Here is a 21,856-nt window from a genome sequence, read left to right as displayed (position 1 = left end):
GACCAACTGTCAAGGATTTTGACTAGTAGAAGTGTTGTAGCTGAGGTAGTCAATATGTTGAACAAGATAATTTTTCTTTTTCATTTTTCGTTTTTAAAACCTAAGGATAAAGAAAAAATGTCCAAAATTCACTTACCCATTGATAGATGTCCTAGACATAAACAGGCTAAAAACAGATGACACAAAAGAATGATATAATTGGATAAATAGCCAGCCCGATTTCTCAATGCTGTTGTTTAAGAAGATCTGTGTTCCTTGATCAAGGTAACTCTGAACAAAGACAGCCTGGAGTGATTCGCATAATTTCTCTCTGTTGCACACATACCACTAAAAAAAAAAAAAAAAAAAGAAAAGAAAAACAAAAATTAAAACACAACTGGTGTCACCTAAGAATCCAAAAACAAAAAACAAAAGACTAAATCAAAGATTTCCAAATATTCTAATCTCATGGTACTTTGAGGATAATCATCTCTTATATTCATATGACCTATAAAGTATAAAATACTTCTTCACACATGATTTCTCATTTAATTCTCTTAACTGCCCTCAAGGTAGATAGAGAGGGTGAGGGACGGGTGAAGAAGCTTTTGAGTCATTCAGCTTAGTAGGTGGCAGAACCAGACCTTAAGCCCAGGTAGTCTGACTCTTGGCCCAGTGCTTTAGTCACTCTACCCTCTGCGACTAGAAAAGCTCTGTTGGCCTCTCCTTCACAGAGATCCAACATCAGAAGACAAATAGCTAGCATTAACCTTGTTTCTTTAGATAAGAAAACAGTCACATAATCCAATGACTTAACTCAAAAATCACCAAAGAAATCAATGGTAGAGTAAGAAACAGAATTTAACACTCCAGTAACCAGATTAAGTTGCCTTTCTTCTTACAGGCTATATAAAAGAGACCTTTAGAAATCTTGAGCTCTGCTTTACAAACAGGTCATATGACATTCTTACAGCCGGGCAAAGTGTGCTAAAGAAAGATTAAGAAGTTACTTAAGGTCATACTGCAATCAATGAGAAGACAAAGTAATAACACGCTAAGAACTAGATTTCAAAGAATAGGCTCTAACCAGAATGCACTCTTTAGAACAAAATTCAAGACCATCAACTGTAGATGAAATTTAATCTTCCATAATAAATGTTTTCTATTTTCACTTAGAGTTTGCATACCAGAGAAGTAGGGAAGCAGATTGTACAACAGCTTTAGACTCAGCCCCACAATCACATCCTGGCTCTGCCATTCCATGTGAGCTTGGACAAATCACTTAATCTCTGAGCCTCTATTCACTCATTTGTAGACTAGAGATGTCACTGGTTATCTATCTACCCTGGTAGGGTACTACAATGATTAAACAAGATAATGTTGGCAAGTCCTCAACACAGTATAAAGCACACCGTGAGAATCCTATAATAACCGTAGCAATGAGATTCCTCTAACATGGCCTGATAAATAAGAGTAGGTACCTTAAGTACAGTGATGAAACTGCAGAGTAAACCAGTTACTATTAATCTATTATCTGCTATGAAATAACCAATTTTTCCCAATAAGAAGTCTATTGGCCAAGACTAACTTGCTTTCCCTGACAAATACAACCATTTATCAGCAGTAGGTGTCCTGTAAAGGCTTGCACAATTGGTGGACCAATTTTACAGTCATCCTAAGCTTGCTAAACATTCAATGAAATCTTGGGTAACATTCCTGACACTAACAATAAAAGGAACCAGTTATAAGCCAACACAAACAAGCAAACAGGCACATTAAATTTTAAAAATTAATCATTTTACAAACCCTGTACCCTAAACTGGATAAACCAAACCTTTCCAGTTGTTGACTAATTTGTGCTAATTTGCCATTTAACCTTCGGGTTTCCACCTGGAATAAACCTAACAACCACTGCTATCAAAACTGCTATTATATAAACAGTTTATATAAAGCTATTTTTATCTTGCCCACCCTATATAACAAGCTATGAACTTCTTACATTCACCGCCTACTCTTTTCCTTGGTCTGAAAATGTTCTTGCTTAATCATTTACTAATTCTTAATACTTACTGTGCTTGAAGTTATGCTCCAGGGCAGGTCATAAACCATTTTTTATTATACTCGTGACCTCCTGGTACACATTCTGAACTCTGTAATACTGAGGCCATTCTGACTTTTATTTACTTTTTATTCTCTGAAATGACTAATCAAAATGAAAGCCATCACCTTGATAATAGGCAATCGGGTACATTCTATTAATATAGACAAGAAGTCACTTATACGAAAACAAAGGAGCTAAGAATTCCTTGGCATCCACTTGTCAACAGACAACTAGAACAATAATGGACTCTGACTTCCAAAACTAAGCAAGAACTGGCACCATTAACTGCAAATATTGCTCTCAAATGCCAACAAGGAAACTCAAGTTTTTAAAGCATTTCTCTTAATTTGTCAACATTAACCTATGGGGTTGAATATTCACTGCCACACCGGTCTTCCACTGCCACACCGGTCTTCCAGAAAAGAAACTGCTTACTGAACAGAATGTGCTACAGAACAAAAAGACGCAAAGCTCTTCTCTTTAAAAATAAAGGCTGAAATGTATGTCCTTCCTGATCATTTGCACAATACAAGTGTCAATTCTATAGCAGCATTATTCATAATTGCCAAAAAGTAGAAACTCAAATTTCCATCAACTGGAGAAACAAGATGTGGTAGATACAACACAATAGTATATTCTGACATAAATGACATTATGCTAAGTGACATAAGCCAGCCACAAAAGGCCATATATTGTATTAATATAATTCGATTTATATGAAATGTATAGAATATTCAAATCCAGAGACAGAAAGTCGATTGCAATTGCCACGGGCTAGGGGAAGGGGGCAATGGGGAGTGACTGCTATAGGGTTTCTTTATCGGGTAATTAAATATTCCAAAGTTGGATAGTGGTGATGGCTGCACAACTCAGTGATTATACTAAAAACCAATGAACTGTACTCTTTAAAAGGATAAATTGTACGGTATGTGAATTATATCTCAATAAAGTTGTGTTTTTTTAAATACACACATATCTAAATGTAGGTGGCAGTTTCATCTTCCAGAAATTAAAAGTGATTTGAAAACATAAGCAAACCTCTTAAAGATGCAAATTTTTAAATGCAAATCTGATCATGTCACTATCCTGCTTCACAGGAGTCTTAGGATAATATCCAAAATGCTCAAAATGGCTGGCTTACAAGGCCCTACATGACCTTTGTCCATTCTGTGTCCACAGCCTCACCTGGTTGACATTCCCTATCAATCCACGATACCTGGTCCCTATGTCACAGTGTTCTACTCCTCTTTCTTTTTCTAGAAGGCTCCTTTCCCATGGCTGTCTCACATGGTATTTGCTCTGCCCCCTATATTTCCCACCACCATCCCTCCCCCTCCTATTCACCTGATTAATTCAACTGCAGCCTATTTTCTAGGCATATTTTCCTTGGCCTTCCAGACTAGGTTAGGCCTCCTGTTCTAATACCCTCTCATACATTCCATTTGTCTCCTTGGTAACATTTAATTGAATAATTGTACACAATTGCATGTTTAGTGTCTATCTTCCCAGGTAGACTGAGAGCTTCATAAGGGTAGGGACAATTAATGACTTCAGCCAGGCATAGTGGAGAGCGCCTGTAGTTCCAGGTACCCAGGAGACTGAGGTGGAAGGACAGCTTGAGCCCAGGAGTTCAAGTCCAGCCTAGGCAACATAGCAAGACCTCACCCCTTATCTCTAATTAAAAAGAAAAATGCATGACTTCAGTGCCTGGCACAGATACAGACGAACAATAGACGTTCCTCAAATGAATTACTGTTAAGAATCACAGATAGTCTAAACAGAATTTGGAGTTTCTAACAAAGTCCTGAAAGAAACAAAGATAACCACAGAGACAGCTGTCACTGAGTTTCTATCAATTTCTCAAACTCCAAGGTTTCTACAAGGCCTTGTTTTAACCCAATTCTGCAAACAGTGGTTAAAGCTACCCACCAACCACAAAACTGCATTACCACAAAAGCAAGCAAGCAATGAAGGAAGACAACTGAGTACCTACCACAGGCCACGCACCGGGCCAAGTGCTCCACATTTCACTTACCATCTTGCAACTTCTGAACAAACAGAGAAGCCTGAGGTTCCTAAGCAGCTCCAGCTGATTCAAGTTCCTGTTCCAGGTTCATGTTTTATTAAGAGTTTCTTTCAGAGAAGTTTCTCTTTACCTAGTGTGTCTGCTTAAGAAAATACAGGACTATTCTACCAATTAAACTGGACTACATATGCTTAGAGAAAAAATAATCTGGTCCAGATAGTAACTAAATTCCTAAAAACCAGGGTTTCTCAACCTTAGGCACTACTGACCTTTGGGGCCAGATAATCCTTTGTTACAAGCGCTGACCTGTGCATTGCAGGATGTTAACCAGCATCCCTGGTCTTTACCCATCAGATGTCAGTAGTAACCCAAGTGACAACCCAAAATGTCCCAGACACTGCCAAATGTCCCCGGTTTGAGAACCCCCACATGGGCTTACCTAGAAAAAATTTTATTGTTCTGACGCTCCAGTGAGCTCCAGTGGTTTCCAACTGTGCCAGCATAAGTTTTATGATTAAATTAAAAGACGGACTCCCTGGCCTCAGGGAACTTACATTCCAGAGGGGAAAATAAAATCAGAAACAAAATAAGTAATGGGACTAGATGACATTGGCCAGGACCTTCAGAGCCTTAAATGAGCAGTCACCTTGACCTTAAGGCAAAATGCCAACTAGAGGGAAAACTCAACGCAGGACTCCCTGCGCACAACAGGCAGGCCAGGCCCCCTGGAGTTACCTCTCTCCAGACAACCCAGCTTAAATGAAAAGCTGTACTGAGCTCACAGCACTGGGTGGCCCGTCTGTAGGCTCCTGTGCACTTTCAAGCAGGTGAGTTCTTTGAATGCGTGCTCCTCAAGGACCAGAGAGGCAAAGGTGCACAGGCAAGAACAAAGCACTAAGCTTGTTAAATTTTCACACTGAAAGGACTATGTGCCAGCTCTACTGTGGGGCCCGACTACTCAGCTGGAGACCACAGTGTCTGAAAAAGCTTCTTAATAGCATCTGCCCTTAAACTCACTCAAATTTTATTCAGTTAAATAACCAAAGAAATCTCTTAAATAACAAACTCTAATCAAGCCAGAATTATTCCATTCTGTCATCCGCTGATGCCAAGTATGAAGTAGGGTGTGATAACCAAACATAACATCTAAAAATTATAGTAAGTAGCAATATTCTCCCCACTTGGGACAACACTGCAAAGACACTAATAATTAGGCAAATAATAAACAGCCAGTCAGGTGTACAGTGAGAGTTCTGCACATGCGTTTGACAGTATTAGCTAATCAAAGTAATGAAATATTAGGTCATACTGTCTTAAAAATTTCTTCATTAAGCCCATGAACATCTCCTAATATTTACATAACCTTGGTTGATGACTCACTTCTTCAAACTAGGAATGCAATTTTCCTATAGAATTATATTTGCTTATCAGACTGAGGGATATAGTTAAAAGTTTTTCTGAAATTATTTTTTTGAGTTTATCAACTAGTCAAACATGATATACAATGTCATAGCCTTTTTTTCCAAAATACAAAGCACACTAATAGAATCAGAAAGTTATTTAAAAAAAAAAAAACCAACTTACTGATGTTAGATAATGTGGTATAATAAAAATAAATGTTTGGTCTTTGTCCCAGGTTCCTGGCAGAGAGTTCCTAAAACCCTTAGGGAATCTCCAGAGTGATAAGAGTATCTCGTGTACACTAAGGAGATGGCTAGACCTAGATTGCTTCAGGATTGGGACCAAGCCAATAATTTCAACAATCATGGCTATGTAATGAAATCTAAACTACAGGGTTCTGGGAGCTTCTGGGTTGCTAAACACATTGATATGCTGGGAGGGTGGCCCACCAGAGGGGACATGAAAGCTCTACACCACGGCCCACCCTCCCATACTTTGCCCTATGCATCTCTTCCACTTGGCTGTCCCCAGGTTGTATCCTTTATAATAAATCAATAAATGTAAGTAAAGTGTTTCCTAAGTTCTGTGAGTCATTCTAGCAAATTCTCAAGCCTGGGGAGGGAGGGAGGTATTGTGGGAACCCTGAATTTGCAGCCAAGTTTGACAAAAGCACTGGTAGCCTGGAGACCGGGACTTGCAGATGGCCTCTGGAGTGAGGTCAGTCTTGCGGGACTGAGCCCTTAACCCTGTGGAGTCTGACCCTAACTCCAGGTAGTCAGTGTCAGAATAGGACTGAATTGTTGGACACCCAGGTGGTGATGGAAAATTAGAAAATTCGCTGGTGTCAGAAAAAAGACACTGCAGGTAAGAATTTTTTTTTCAACTTTAAGCTTTACAAAAAGCATGCACAAAATAGATAAAAAGGCCAGAACTTCAAGCAGTTGTCCCATTCTTATCTAACTTACAAACTGCAAAATCTTCAACTAGTATTGTGTACACAGCTACCTAACTTCAAAGTCTACACAGAGCCTCCTCAGAGTGGGGGCAGTTTCCTCTGAAGAAGGCAAGCCTATTTTCACCACCCCTCAGACAACACAAGGTTTACTCGGAAGGGCAGGCAGTTTTTTTTTTTGAAAAAGCCTGGGCCTTAAAACCAGGCAAAGCTGGGTTCAAAACCCAACTCTACCATCTATGAGCTCTGTGCTCTTGAGCAAGTCTCACCTCTCTTAGCCTCAATCTTCGGTCTGTAAACTGGGGATGGTACCACCTCCCTCAAGGATCACAGCAGATAACATATGTAAAGTGCCTGACACACAACAGAAGCCCAATAACTGTTCATATTTCCTTCCTCTTCCTGTCCAGGGGAAAGGCTGGTCAGAGGAAAAGTGCAATTCAAGGGAATGCCTAAAAACCACACTGTAGATCTGGGCACACAGCCATTCTCAAAAGAAATGGGTAACCAAAGACCTGAAACATTTAGTGCCACCAAAAACAATCAGAAAAGCTCCACTGCTCAGGGTCCACGAACACAGAATCTTTTCCACTACCAGAGGTGATCAGACCAAGCCTGCTGACACTAACCTTGACAGCCAAGGATTCAAAAATCACATTCTAAGATTCTGCAATGCAAATGGATCCGTCCAGACATTTCACCATTGACACCTTCTTGCATCTAAGCACAGCACAGGCATAAATATTCAAACCATTCACCAATTTCCTACAGATGATACATACCCAACCCAATAACCTCTTTATATGAGATTTCAATGCAAAGAGTGACAGACACCTTCACATCCATGGGAGGAAATGATTTATACAGATGAGATTATGTCTTGATTTAATAAAGTACTGGCAATCCTCATTTCCAACTCACTCACTGTTAGTATTTTATAATCCTAAAATTTTAACAAATCATAGGGTCTAAACAACAAAGCCTTTTTACTAGAAATTACTAGGATCTTCTAGTGCACCTTTAAAGGAGAACACAAAGATCTCCTGGTATGTCCAGCAAAAGAAAGAGATTCTATGAAGCTGAAGCAAACACTTGTTGGGATTTCAACACAGGTTATAAGGAAGGAAAGAAACCCCTTCCAAAGTCTCTTTGGTATTCAGCTGCAAAGGCCTCCAAACTCTCCAAGGCAGTTCAGAGGAGGACACTAATCCATCAGTGTCCTCTGGCTAGCTGGCTGACTATCCTTGAAGCATTGTTAACTCATGTCTGATTTCAGTCTGCCTCCACAAGGTAAATGAGGGGTAAGGGGACAGGAAACTGAATCTGTCCTTTAGCACAATGTTTGGCTGTGATATCCATGTATTTTTTCATTTGGGAAAAAAAAAACCAAATGATTTCAATTCTATCTTGAATTCACCATCACTGGTAGCATAGCACAGCTTACAAAAGAAGGGGAAAAATAAGTCACAGTTATACACACACACATGACATTTTAAGCTACACCTTAATAATTCCAGATCTTGAATGTTAGCTGTGCTTTCAAAAAATCTTGCAGTAAGTCACCTGAAGAAATTGTGCCGGTTTGGTTCCATCAAGTTCTATAACAATTCTTTCACTCCATCAATTGAGATGCTGCTGAATGACTGTTATTACCAAGAACCTAGTTAGTGGGGCCTCAGGGTACTTTCAAGTTTCAATAGCTCCATAATAGTTGCATTAACTTTAAGTACTAGGTGCAATGCATCAAAAAGAACTAGATTCAGAAAGTTTTTTTTTTCCTTTTAAGTTCTCAGTTTGCCAACCTTGAAAAGTGACATCTACTAGTTTCTCACTGCCTGGCTCTACTTCACCCAAGGAGTCAATAGACTCACTCTGCCACCTGTGATTAATAATAAGATGCTGATTACGGAAACTGGGAGTTTTCTCTTAGAAAAAGTTTGTTTTGTTTTTTTTTTTCTGTAAAAGGACAGATAGTAAATATTTTAGGCTTGCAGGCCATACTGTAGCAATTACTCAACTCAGCTGTTGTAGCCCGGAAGCACTGGCTCTGTTTTAGTAAAACTTTATTTGTAGACAGTGAAATATGAATTTCATATATGACATTTTCATGTGTTATGAAATATTATTTCAATTTTGTTCTTGCTAACCATTTTAAAATGCAGAGCTTTTCCTATTTCACAGGCTGTATAAAAAGTCAGTGAGAGCAATTTGGCCTGCAGGCCACGTCCCTGCTCTAAGTGGAGCACTGCTTCTCCTGCTTGCCCAAAGTGAAACATAATCCCAGTTTTGAAGCTAGCACACCAAACCAAGTCATTAAAATGGAGCTGCTACTATAGTTTGAGAGAGATTTCAGCCCAAAAGAGCCTCGCATCTCCAGGCTATACTCACGAAAGAGCATTTTTTAATGAATAAACATTGCCCAAGATCTCTCTGTTAACCATAGAATTCTCCATCGTAATTCCTTAATAAAATAACCAGAAGGAAGAATTGTGCTGAGCATGGTTCAATCAAATCCATTACCCTATTTTCACGCAACTCCAAAAGAACCAGATGTGGCTGGCTACGGAACTCACACGCCCAAATGAACACCAGAAGACCTTGTATAAAACTATTAATTTGAAAGGGGAAAACAGGCCGGGCACGGTGGCTCACGCCTGTAACCCTAGCACTCTGGGAGGCCGAGGCAGGAGGATCACTCGAGGTCAGGAGTTTGAGGCCAGTCTGAGCAAGAGAGGGACCCCTGACTCCACAAAAAATAGAAAGAAAGTAACCAGACAACTAAAAATATATAGAAAAAATTTGGCCGGGCGCAGTGGCTCACGCCTGTAATCCTAGCTCTGGGAGGCCGAGGCGGGTGGATCACTTGAGGTCAGGAGTTCGAGACCAGCCTGAGCAAGAGTGAGACCCCGTCTCTACTAAAAACTAGAAAGAAATTATCTGGCCAACTAAAAATATATATACAAAAAAATTAGCCGGGCATGGTGGCTCATGCCTGTAGTCCCAGCTACTCGGGAGGCTGAGGCAGTAGGATCGCTTAAACCCAGGAGTCTGAGGTTGCTGTGAGCTAGGCTGATGCCACGGCACTCACTCTAGCCCGGGCAACAAAGTGAGACTCTGTCTCAAAAAAAAAAAAAAATATATAGAAAAAATTAGTAAGGCATGGTGGCACATGCCTGTAGTCCCAGGTACTTGGGAGGCTGAGGCAGTAAGTAGGATTGCTTGAGCCCAGGAGTTTGAGGTTGCTGTGAGCTAGGCTGACACCAGGGCACTCTAGCCTGGGGTAACAGAATGAGACTCTGTCTCAAAAAAAAAAAAAAAGAAAAAGAAAAAGAAGGGGGAAAACAGTTAAAGTTGCTTCACAAGCAACAAAGTTATAAGGCAAACCCAGGATCCTGGAATATAAAGCTAGTAAGAAATCATCAACTCAGCCATGATGCAGAAAGGACAGTCTCCTACTTCACTTTATCTCATGGTGGTTTCTACACACACTTTTCTTTTGTGCATTTTAATGTTTATTCATGGACAATTATTTTCATAAATGAATGTATTCACCTTAAAATAAGGTCTGGATTCATTATTCTAAAAAAAAAAAGATCCCTCCCTAAATATTCAGAAAACACCAACCGTGTTAAGTCTTCATCCTGGAGAAATTACCTGCCAAATTGTTAGTGCAACTAACTGGTTAACACACATGCATAGCCACATGCATGCACACACATACGCATTCTTGAGTATCTCGGGAAGCATAACAAAGTAAATCGGGCACCTGAACCGGTATTGGTTTTCATTAGAACCTGGCAGCTTTAGCTTTAAAAAGGTACACAATTAGGAAGTATCCTCTGTTGGGAGAGGCTCCACAAAAATCACACTATTTAAGCAGTTTTTCAATTTTTAAAATTAAGCGCAATTCTTTCATGAGCTCTGCAAACCTTATGGACTGATAAATGTATCAAGTTGCTGCAGTAGAGGTAATCAGGACAAACGTTACCATAAACACGAACAACTAAAAGAGTCAACCATAATTCCGCTTCAATGAAAACAAACCTCTTTTTTTCTATCCACTGCTTGTTAAAAATGACATTTCTAATTCATTGTTCTGCACCATTAGCCACGTTCCATATACATATGTGACATTCTGATAACTGTACAGTCAACAATACAGTACTTTGGGGTTGTTTCTGTAACAATGAACTAGTATAATTAATCCACAGCAATAAATGTGGTTTTACAATTTAAGATTACAAAGTTTATGTACACACCTAACAATATCATAATGGAAGGGAGAAAGGAATAGATCACCTAAAAAATTCCAATCACTGGAGGCTTTCAAAAAAATATAGACATGCAGCATCCCTTTAAAAATACAAAAAAGCCAATATAAATTATTTCCTAAATAAAAACTTTACTTTCCTAAATAAATTGCTTTATCTTCTCCTTCTTAGATAATTCTTTACCTTCATTAAAACACATGAAATCAACCTGGTTGTAAATTCTCCGAACACCTGGCATATGAAGAAAAAGTAACACAGGAAAATGAGAAATATGTGAAAACGATGAGACACAAGATGGGAATAATTAGTTACTGCTCTCTGGAAAGACAAAATGTACCATAAGTGCAAGCGATTACAAGCCAGCACTACTCTGGCAGAGTTCAAAAGCCTCTTTTCAATGAATGTAACGTTAACTGCAAACTACATTATGGTCAAATATGAAATATCTCACTCAATTCTACAGCTGACCTGTACATGCTTGTTTAAGGGGCACAAAACTGAGCTCATGAAAGACTATCTAACCAGTCACATCACATTGCTCACGAACCATAACTACAACTCTTAGAATTCGTTCCTTCCTGGTACTGTTTTAAAAACCTTCCCGTAAAAGCTTGCATCATCTTCCCTCTTATCACAATCTTTCCAGTCCGCTAACTAAATCGAAGTTTAAAGACCTCCGTTAGGTAGGGGCAAGGTTCAGTAGGGTGGGAGGGAGGACCTGTCAAACACATTTTTTTAAGTGCTCAGGGAAAATGTCCCCCGAATAAGCCCGGAGAGTTAAATGGCTCACGAGGCACGGGTAAATTTCTTTATGACCCTTTGTATGTGCAGAGATTCAGCTGGACAAAAAGAGGGGCTGGCTTTTCGTTCTGTTTCTTAGGGGTTAGGAAGGTTGCACCGGGTGATGGGCTTGGTCGGGTCTTTGCTAGCTCGGGCCCTGGTGCCAGCTGGGTGCCCCCGGCCACGCGCCGGCCCCAAAGTTGCTCCAGTCCCGCCGCCGGGCGCGGACATCGAGGGGGCCGAGCGTCTGCAACCACCGCCTGGGACCCGGGAACAATGCGGGGCTCCGGGGCGCCCACGCCCGGGCCCAGGGAGGGGAAGAGGAGGCCGTCCTCCGCCTGCGCCGCCTAACAAAAGGCGCCGCGGGACCGGGCCGGGGGGACCGGGGGTGGCGGCGCGGGTGCCCGGCGGGGAAGACGCAGGGAAAACTTCGAGGGGCCAGGGCGGTGGGGCGAGGGCCGGGCCGCCCCGCACAATAGCAGGCCCAGCGCGGGAAGGCCGGGCCGCCACGCCCCCGCCCCCGCCCCGGCCCCGGCCCCGGCCCCGGCCCGTACCTGGTGGTTCTCCTTCCTGCCGCCCGCGGCCGCCGCCGGCCCGCCGGGGCCGCTGGTCATGTTCACGTACACGGAGCGGCTGAGCGGGCTCCGCAGCGTCCACATCCTCCGCGCCAGCCACACGGACGCCAGGCTCAGGCACAGCCAGCCCACCAGCAGTCTCATCGGGGGCCGCGGCCGCTCGCTCCGATCACCGCCGGCGCCGGGGCGAGGAGGAGGAGGCGCCGCCGCCTCCGGCCACCGCCGCCGCCGCCGCCGCCGGGGCTCGAGCCATCGCGCCCAACGCGCCCATCCAGCCCCTTCAGGGCCGAGGCGGGGGGTGGGGAGGAGCGGCCGGCGCACAGCCTCGTCGCCTCCCCCTTCCCTTCCGCCTGCGGAACGCCGTTGCCGCCGGCGCCGCTTTCCACCCGGACCCGGCAGGAGCCGCCGGGGCGCGTTCTCTCCGGGCGCGCGCCCCGCGTCCAATGAGCGGCCCGGCCGGGAGACGGACAAAGGGAGCGCGCATTCGCTCGGCGCGCGCTCCCGCCTCCCGTGTCAGCCTCGGCCTCAGATAATGGCGGAGGTGGTTTCAATGCTTTTAGGGCAGGGGAGCTCTCTTCCGAAGGCGGTAACTGCAGCCTCCCTGCCGCTGCAAGGTGGTGCCCGAAGGACCTCTGGTCTTTCCTGGCCTTAGTCGCTGCCTCTCTACAGTCATCCCACTCCCCGGCGGGACCTTCACCTGATCGTGCCGATTGCCCCGGGGGTGAAGTGGGGTAGTCTCATCCCTTCCGTACATCCTGACCCAAGTCCTCCCCAGAGACGAACGCTGCCAGTTCTTGTTACCAGCTCGGCTGCGTAGTTTCCAATTTGCATTTATAGCCGACCAGCCAGAACCCCACCCCGAGGGCCTCCACCCTGCTTTGCAGGAAGAATCTAGGGGGAAAGGATGCCACCAATCCCTCCCTTCCTCTTCCTTTCCCATCTCTGCTACCTGCCTGTCCTGTTCCTCAAGCGTGACAAGTTGCTGGCTACGTGTTTCTAAGAGGCAGGAGTGACAGCTGTGCCATTGTTGGAAGCTACTGCAGCTGGTGCACGCAAAAGTAATGTTTTGATGTATTGATAACCCTGCCCAAGAATGAAGACCCCAAATTAGAATCCCTGGCTGCCTCGTTTCCTTGAACTAACAGACGGAAGTTGGACCCAACACTCTTAAAGCGAACTCTGCTCTGGGAGCGGTCTTTACCCGGATGTTTCTTTGATCATTTATAGCACTAAGAGACCGAGCAACGTTTCAAAACTGAAGGGTTACACTGTGTTCCTGTGTCTGCAGTTCTTCCTGCTGCTACCCAAGCTACAACTAAGGAGTAACATATTTCGTGGGGCCTCTAACTTTAATAATACTTTACTAGGTTTGCTTGGAAAATGCTTTTGATTTAACTGCACCAGAAAAAATGTAAATGCATTTTATTTTAGTTAAAAATAAAAGAAGTAAACCTTTTGGTTAATTCCATATTGCCCTTCAGGGATTTTCATTTATGAATCAGTGGGGTGGTGATCCATAGATAGGGAACAAAATCATTCCTTACCCAGCAACACCTGAGAATCTCATCTTGGCACCTTTGGCTAACAGGAATATCTTGTTGCCTAATGTGACAGACTATAACCAAAGAAGGGTGGGGCACAGGGTGAGAGGGAGTGTACTTTGTGTTCTCTCTTTCCAGTATGCCCCCTAACTGCTTCCTGCCAAACAGCCTGTGACTTACTAAATCTAGTTCAAACCTCTAGTGGTCCTGGCCCAAATCATCAAAAAGGTACTATCATAGCAAGTCCAAATAACTGTTTGTTTATTATATAGACTCTCCTTCCCATCTCTTGGAATCAGTGTCACAGATAAAGCAGCTCTGTCCCAAAAGAAAGCCTTCATCTTTTTAAAGTGGGAGTAAAAGCAGCAGGAGTGCATAAAATGGCATATTTCATTTCTGAAGACAAAGGAGACAGAAAGGTATGCCCCAACTATAGAGTAAGCACACCAAGCTGTAGCTCAGAGACTGCAAAATGTGTCAGATGAACAAGAAGCAAGTAGATGGCTGCTGTAGTCAGAAAGATTTGGGGTTAGTTGACTGCCACGAGCTCTAGCATCCCAAAGGAGCAGCTTTTGCTTTATACCTGAGCAGCTGGCCTGGAAAAATAAATCACCCATACATTTAAAATACTCTATAACAATCACAAAATACTCAAATACATGCTATTTACATTTAGCAAGCGCAGGAAGCAACTAAAGCACAGCGTGATCAAATGATTTGCCTAAAGGTAGCAGAGCAAATTTAACAGCAGACCTTTTCATAGAACCTGGTATCCCAGCTCGTGGTCCTTCGATCCATCTAAGAAGCCTTGCTGTCTCTTCTCAGAGAGCCTCCTGAATTACAAATGAGGAGGAAGGAAAACAGCAAGAGTAAATATACTAAGCAGAAGTTCAGATTGCCCTTGGGGACTGCCCCCTTCCTTCATCTACTAGAATGTCACTACTGTATATTAAAACCTCAGTTATCCACAATGGAGAGGAGAAGAGGCACACACAATACAAAAAGCCAAATATGAGCCAATATCCATTTTAATGTGGCTTTGAAATGCAGTCAGTGATATTCAAAAGACACATAAATAACCTTCTGTGCCAAGCTCTCTGCTCATTGACCTCAGGTGTCTAGCTTGGTTCACAGCTCTGCGCATAGGCCAAAAATTTTGGCTCGACCACTTTCCTATCTAGATCTCCAGGCAATAGCTTTTTGTTGTTCTTCTAAGCTACAAGGTATGGCATTTTCATGTTCTCTTTTCAGTTACAAAGTATAATGTTAAAAGAACCCACAGGGAGAGAGACTCCCATCTATTGAGGGCACAAAACATTCTGGTCACTGTTGGTCATTGTTATCTCCTTGAAGAGATATTGGTCTAAAAAGAACTCATATAAACACATTTTCATGGACAGATTATTTTATGCTTCTTAATAATGTTTCATACACTTTCAGCAAAAGATGCAAGTTTTTGCCAGTATATTCAATAGAATGTGTCCTGTGGTTATTAAGGGATAAGCACCTCTAACAAATAATATTAGTAAATATATTCAATAAATTTTAAATTAATAAATGTAGGGGATTTTTGTCTGCAATTATTTGATATAATTTCAATCATATGCAATGACATCACTGTGGCCCCCAATTGATAAATTCTTAAATTCTAAGTCATGGTGAAACTGCAAACAGGTTTTAAAAAAAAATAGTAGCCTGAGTTGAACCAGGAGACAGAAGAACTGTAGTAGCAAACACAAATAACACAGTGTACTTCCTTGGAGAACTCCCAATGCTACTTATTAGCATAGTAGTTTATCATCTGCACTTTTGAGAGACTATCTGGGTTTGAAACCTGGCTTTATGCCTCTTGATTACGTAATTTGAGGCAAATTACTTAACCTCTCCAAGTCTCAGTTTCCTCATCTGTAAAATAGAAACAAGAATGATGGTTACCTATATCGTAAGGATGTGGCAAGGATCATATTAGGTACTCACTATAAAGGGCTTAATGTAGTGCCTCAACACATAGTAAACACTCAAAAAAGTTCATTTGTTCTTGTTTTCACTTTAACTTGGATAAATCAACCTCTTCTGAGCCTCCCTTTCCTCATCTATGAACTGTGAGCCTTGATTCAGAAGTGTCTGCTTCACAAAACAGCCATGAGAATCAGATGATCTGAAAGCTTCATAAACTGTGAAACATCAGCCCAGATTATCCAATGAGGATGCTCTGCCCTAATGTGACTTTCCTCTCTGCAAAGCTACTGTCCATAAAACATTCTCTTAGAATCCATTTTGATAGCTTCTCTTAATACTGTGTCTATCCTCGGACCCCTTCATGACGCTTCAAACTAACTGAGGAGGAGGGGGAAAGGAATATAAAACACAGAACTATAAAACATTCAAACCTAAAAACACAAAATCAGGCAGCAAACTCAAGTCATCTACTTGTCAAGGAGGCCTGTCATTTTAGTGGGGAAGTCTTTTCCCCTCTGATGTAGAAAATTCTTCCCAGCTGGCTCATCTGTCTACCTCTGTGCTAGCCACGGCCATTCACCTGCTTACAGAACCTTCTGAACTCCCACGGCCTCCCTCCCACGTCAATCTCATGCCTGTTTCAGTTTATGTCAAGAATAGCACCAGAAAGACAAATACCACTTTCACCTACTCCATAAATATTTGTTGAGTACATGCAATACACCAGGCACTGGACTTAGTGGAATAAAAAGCAAAATAAACACATTAAACACCTTCATAGAGCTTACTGTCTAGTAGGGAAGCAGACCCAACCAGTAATCATGCAATGAATATATAATTACAAACTGCTGAGTGCTAGAAAGGAATTGTGTATTGTTAGGAGAACTTAGAAGGGGCTGACTTAATTGGGGGTGAGGGGATAGAGAGTGTGCAGGGAAAGCTGCCCTGAGGAAATGTGCTTTGTGGTCCTCATTTTGACATCCCCTTGCTAAGCCTGAAAGTTTACAAGTTTTCCAAGTTCCTCCTGGACGATGTGTGTACCCAACAACTGTGAGAACAGAAGTGGAGTCCTCCTCGGAGCATTCCGGCATGTGTGGAATTACAGTGTCCCTCACACACACTCCAGGAGTTTGGAAGAAAAAGAAATGAGGTCATGTCTGGATAGCTGACTGCACAATGCCCTCTACACAGTCGGCTCTCAGATAGTAGCTATGGTTATTACTATTGAACCAAAAGGCTGAAGTGAGCCTAGCCCATCTTGGGCAAGCTACCTAAGCAGCCCCAAAGATGAACAGCCATCTACTTTAAATGTAAGTCTCACACAAGACAAATTCCATAAAGGAGAGTCCTTCGACCTAATACTTAACCAAATCCCAGACTCCACCAAACTAATCAGTTTCTCAAACAGAATTGTGTGAATTAGTTATTTTAATATATATTTTTGTATCCCCTAAGTTGTCCTGTTTTTTTTTGTTTGTTTTCCTTGTTGCACCGTCTTTTATGGGTACCCACTGTTTTAAGGCACAAGATTCTTCATGATATTAAAGGCTTGAACTTGATGGATCATAAATAAATTGATTGATTCTAACTGATGGTGGTACAACTGGCATCAAACAGGAGTCATATGTAGTATCCTAAGGAAATTTACTATTTCAATTTAACACCCCCCTGCGACTCACTTTTTTTACCTATAAAATCAGCCACTTCTGTTTAGGTTATCTATGCACGGGACTGCTTCTGGGGTCCTTAAAAGAAATCTGCATGTATAATAACTTGAGCTACTTAAAACAATATATGTATTTTTTTAAATATATTTCAACCAAGGTCCTTCTATTGTAATAGCAGGTCTATGAGTCAGAGCTCTGAAAAAAGAGAGTTGTTGTTTTCATTCAGTTTCTAGGGCATTTTCAAAGGTCCAAATATCTTTCATATGGTTTTAAATATACTTTCAAAATACCCTATCCTGGGCCTCCTAATTGTTGTCTCCTTATGTATGTGGGTTTGGTCTTCCAAAGGGCTCCTTCCTCTCCACCCAATTCATCATGTAACTTCATGCCACTGTGTTTTGATACATTTATTTTGAAACTATAAAGTCTCCCTTGTTTGTGACTGTGAAACATTCAAACTTACGGTTTATACGAAATACATGAAAAAATGGCACTATACTATGAAAAAGTTTCTAAAACTTAAAATCTAAATATAATACACCAAATGTATATGTACACAAACATAAGTGATCTTAAAGAGTTTGTGTAACATACCACAGAATAACCACATCTCTGCTGGCATGAAAGAAGACCATTATTTTATTTTTGCACAACCAGAAACTGGTCATAAAATGAGGAAGAATACGTTTATGAAAGAGGATACTTGAGCAATTAACCAACCTGAAAATCTGACAAAACTATCTCCCTTCTCTGGTGGAAACCATGATTGATTTTTTAATAGCCACAGCTAATCTGAGCTTGTTTTACAACTTAGTCTAGGATCTTCCTCAAATGTATTGTGTACACAACTCATTCAATCAGAGGAAAGGCATTTGGCTATTAGATAACCAAAACCACAGCACTGTCAGACCCCCCACGGTTTTCATCTCCCTTTATGGTTTCCCCTGACCAAGCATTCTTTGTTCCATACAGTTGCCTAAGATTGACAAAATCAATACTGAACACAGCTATTAAGTTATTCTACAAAAGAAACTTTATTTCTGAATTCGTTAGCTTTCTATGCTCAAGTCTCTTGAAAAGTTTGAGATGTGAAATGAGCAGACACTAGAGATTAGCAACTTCCCCCACCAGAAGAATTTTCCCCCTTCAAATTCCACTGTCCCCCTCTCACACCACGCCAGGGGCACAGGGAAGCCAGCTTTGCTCAGAACCGCAAAAAAGTGTAGTTTATTATATGTAAAGACAGGAGAGGCTGTTCTCCCCCAGAAAAATCCGCTCTACAGCCAAAACGACAAATAACATTGGAGCCAAACTTGCTGCTTGTCAGACATCTTGCAATTTAAACAAATTGCTTTAAGTTAGTTATATGCACTTTTTGCTTTCATAAAGTGACATATTTACAAATAATTTCACCACATCTGCAATGTTCATTGTGATTAGTCAATGAAAGAAGCCTTCAAGAAAAATTCTAAGTTTTCTGTATGCAGTTTGATAGTACATTGGAATCATGTTGAGAATCTGCAACATCCTGTTTGATTCATGTGCTGGAATCTCTCCATTATTATACTTTAAATGGCAACACAAATATGGGTGTACTTTCATCTTGACAGATGGTAAATCATATCGTATTTGAGGACATCTAGTATCTGTTAGCTCCTTTTCTGTATTTAGAACTCATATATGTTTGTACACAAATATCAAGAATACATTATTTTCTGACATATATTTAAGATCGTTTCAAGAAAAAGATTTTAAGTCAGGTCTTTTTGACATGTTAGGTGGTACGTGGAGTCAATCATAAAATTACCCTGAAAACACTCTGGAAATAGAAAAGTAAAATTGCTGAGAATCAAACTTGTGAAAAGCATACATATAATAGTTTAAGCTGGGTGCGGTGGTACACACCTGTAGTCCCAGCTACTCGGGAGGCTGAGGCAGGAGAGTCGCTTGAGGCCAAGAGTTCGAGACCACCTGGGTAATACGGTAAGCCCCCCCATCTCTTAAAAAAGTAGATTACAGCAAAGAGATGCAAAGTCTCCTTTTTAAAAAGCAGGCCCCAAGCCAAGGCTTGACTGCAAATTGACTGTAGGAAGGTAATAACTTATTTATAGAAATAACAGCTCACTGGGGGTGGAAGGTGGGGAGGAGCTGGATCAGCTAGGAAAACGTAAGAAATGGAAAGGCAGGCTGATCTGGGCGGCAGGACTCCATCAGCAGCCCAGGAGACGGGACCGCAGGCCACTGTGCTCCATGCAGCAGGTGTCTCTGCATGGAGATGGGCGCATCTATTTCATAAAGGCCCCATGACATCACCCATTAACATCATCCTAAATCACTGTGTTCCTCATTCCATGCTCACCACGTCCTGTAAATAGAGTGGGAATGTGTTGATGGAGGAAGTTTCTCAGTATACATTACTAAACAGGTTTGGAGTTTTTTATTTTTCACACTGGTCTGGGAGTTGGGTCCATGCTAATCTGCCTGTGACAGATGAAGCCATTTTCGGTGTACCAACATATCAAGTTTCTGGACCTGCAAAACCTCAGCGATGAATTTACTCATATCACACTCCTCGTGGGAACTGAAAATGACCAGCCTTCCTAAACCCAAGAGGGATCAGACCTCACTTGCCTGAAAAGTCCAACGGATGACAATGAGACGTTCCAGATTCAAGCATGACGGTGGTTCTCTCTCAAGGTCTATTTTGCCCCAGCCCACACTCCCAGTCCCCATACCCCATGCCAATTTTTTGTAGTCATTTTTTAATTGGGTAAAATATACATAACATAAAATTTACCATTTTAACCATTTGTGCAAGTGTTCAGTTTTATGATATTAAGCACATTGACATTATTGTGTGGCCCTCACCACCATCCATCTTCACAACTTTTTCATCTTTCCAAATCGAAACTCCATACCCATTAAATAACTGCTCATTCTCCCCTCCCCTCCAGACCCTGGAAACCACCACTCTACTTTTTGTCTCTATGAATTTAACTACTCTGGGTCCCTCATATAAGTGAAATCATGCAATATCTGCCCTTTTGTGACTGGCTTATTTTACTTAGCATAATGTACTCATTGTTCATCCAGGTGGTAGCATGTGTTAGAATTTCCTTCCTTTCTAAGGCTGGATGATATTCCACAGTGTTTATACACCACATTTTGTTTAGCCATTCATCTGCCAATGGACACGTTTACATTCCGTACCAATTTATCCAACTCTATCTTCATCATCCAAAACAAGGTGAGCATTGACATTAGAAGGCAAAAGCCCATACTCTAGTCACTTCTCTTACACTTTCCATGTGACCTTAGGAAATCACATAACCCCAACTATCTTGTCTGTAAAAATGATTGTTAGTAAAGACCACGTACACACAAAGGCATGGACCTTCACTTGCTTCCTGTCTTTAGTAAATTATTATTCCTGTGGATTTTTCCAAATCTAATATAAATATATCTGTACTTATATATATATGTATAGTATACAAGAGAAGTGGTATAATTTTCTGGGTTTTCCCACACAATTTAAAAACAAGTCTCACAGAGTTCCATAACACTCCATAAAACAGGAGACAATTTGCTACAAATACTACATACCTGTGACAAAGTTTATAAATGGAGATGGTCTTTTCTTTTGAGAGCTGTGTACTTGACAAATTGTCATCTTCTTATGACCTGAAATCAAAATCTTTGCCTTTCTTACTCCTGCATATTCATCTCTCTCTCTCTCTCTCTCTCTCTCTCACTCACACACACACACACACACACACACACACACACACACACACAACCACCTGATCTATTTGATTGTGTGAGGTTTGCCCAGTCTCCTGTGAAGCACCTGGGAGGAATAGAACTCTAGCACATCGACTGCCACAGTAGAAAAAAAAATTTTTTTTTCCTTGGGGCCATGGCGTTTTATTATGAAAACAGAATAAAAACTTTGAAAACAAAATGATCCTTTCTAATTTAATGAACAATTTTTTATTTTTTATTGTCTTCTGTGTGTGTTATATGCAATTAAATTGTCAATATTTATTGTAACAATAAGAACATTAATAAGTAAGATTTTCATGAACTAACTGCAGGGTTTTGCCCAGGGGGCCACCCCTCAGTAACATGTGTACTACAGCATGGCAGTGTGAGTTGCCTATGCACCCCGCAGCTCCCAAGGTAAAGAGACGTGTGAGTTATATATGCTTTATGAGGCCCCGGGCTCAAAACTAGCGTAAGTTTAATACAACTCACATGGCAGTTAATGTGCTAGAAACAAACATGGAAATAGGTATTTTTTGCCCCATGAAATTCTAGATCTGAGCCACAGCCTACTCTTCATGAAAGAGAGTCTCCTGCTATAGCACTGCAAGAATACCACATGTCACTTGGAACAATGACAGCACATTCTAGGTGCCGGACATTGTGCTAAGGGTCTTCCATATGTTATTTCTTTTAATCCTCAAATAACAATCTGATGAGGTTGATACTATTAGTATCGCCTTTTTACAGAAGAAGAATGCAAGGCACAGAAATCTTCGATTGCACAGTGAATAAGTAAGTGATTGAGGCAGGATTTTAAGCTAGGCAGTCTGAATGCAGAA

The 21,856-nt window shown here is 41.5% G+C and overlaps 1 protein-coding gene across 5 annotated transcripts in view; it reads right to left on the bottom strand.

The window, feature by feature from the left end:
• Positions 1–14,472, bottom strand: part of METTL9 (methyltransferase like 9) — a 43,417-nt gene extending 28,945 nt beyond the window's left edge. For 2 of the 5 annotated variants that reach the window (XM_045542775.1, XM_045542776.1), the window contains exons 1-2: positions 14,380–14,472; positions 137–327 (exon numbers count right to left, since the gene is read on the bottom strand). In XM_045542775.1, coding sequence (XP_045398731.1) covers positions 137–327; positions 14,380–14,424 — 236 coding nt within the window. In that variant the 5' untranslated portion in view covers positions 14,425–14,472. Of the gene's footprint in view, positions 1–136; positions 328–12,064; positions 12,472–12,782; positions 12,887–14,379 lie in introns of those variants that run through there. The other 3 variants (XM_045542770.1, XM_045542771.1, XM_045542774.1) reach the window with 2 other exon arrangements.
• Positions 14,473–21,856: the final 7,384 nt, after the last annotated feature.

The sequence above is a fragment of the Lemur catta genome, chromosome 2 (genome assembly GCF_020740605.2).
Source record: "Lemur catta isolate mLemCat1 chromosome 2, mLemCat1.pri, whole genome shotgun sequence".
NCBI lineage: Eukaryota > Metazoa > Chordata > Mammalia > Primates > Lemuridae > Lemur > Lemur catta.
This window is presented reverse-complemented; position numbering and strand designations above follow the sequence as displayed.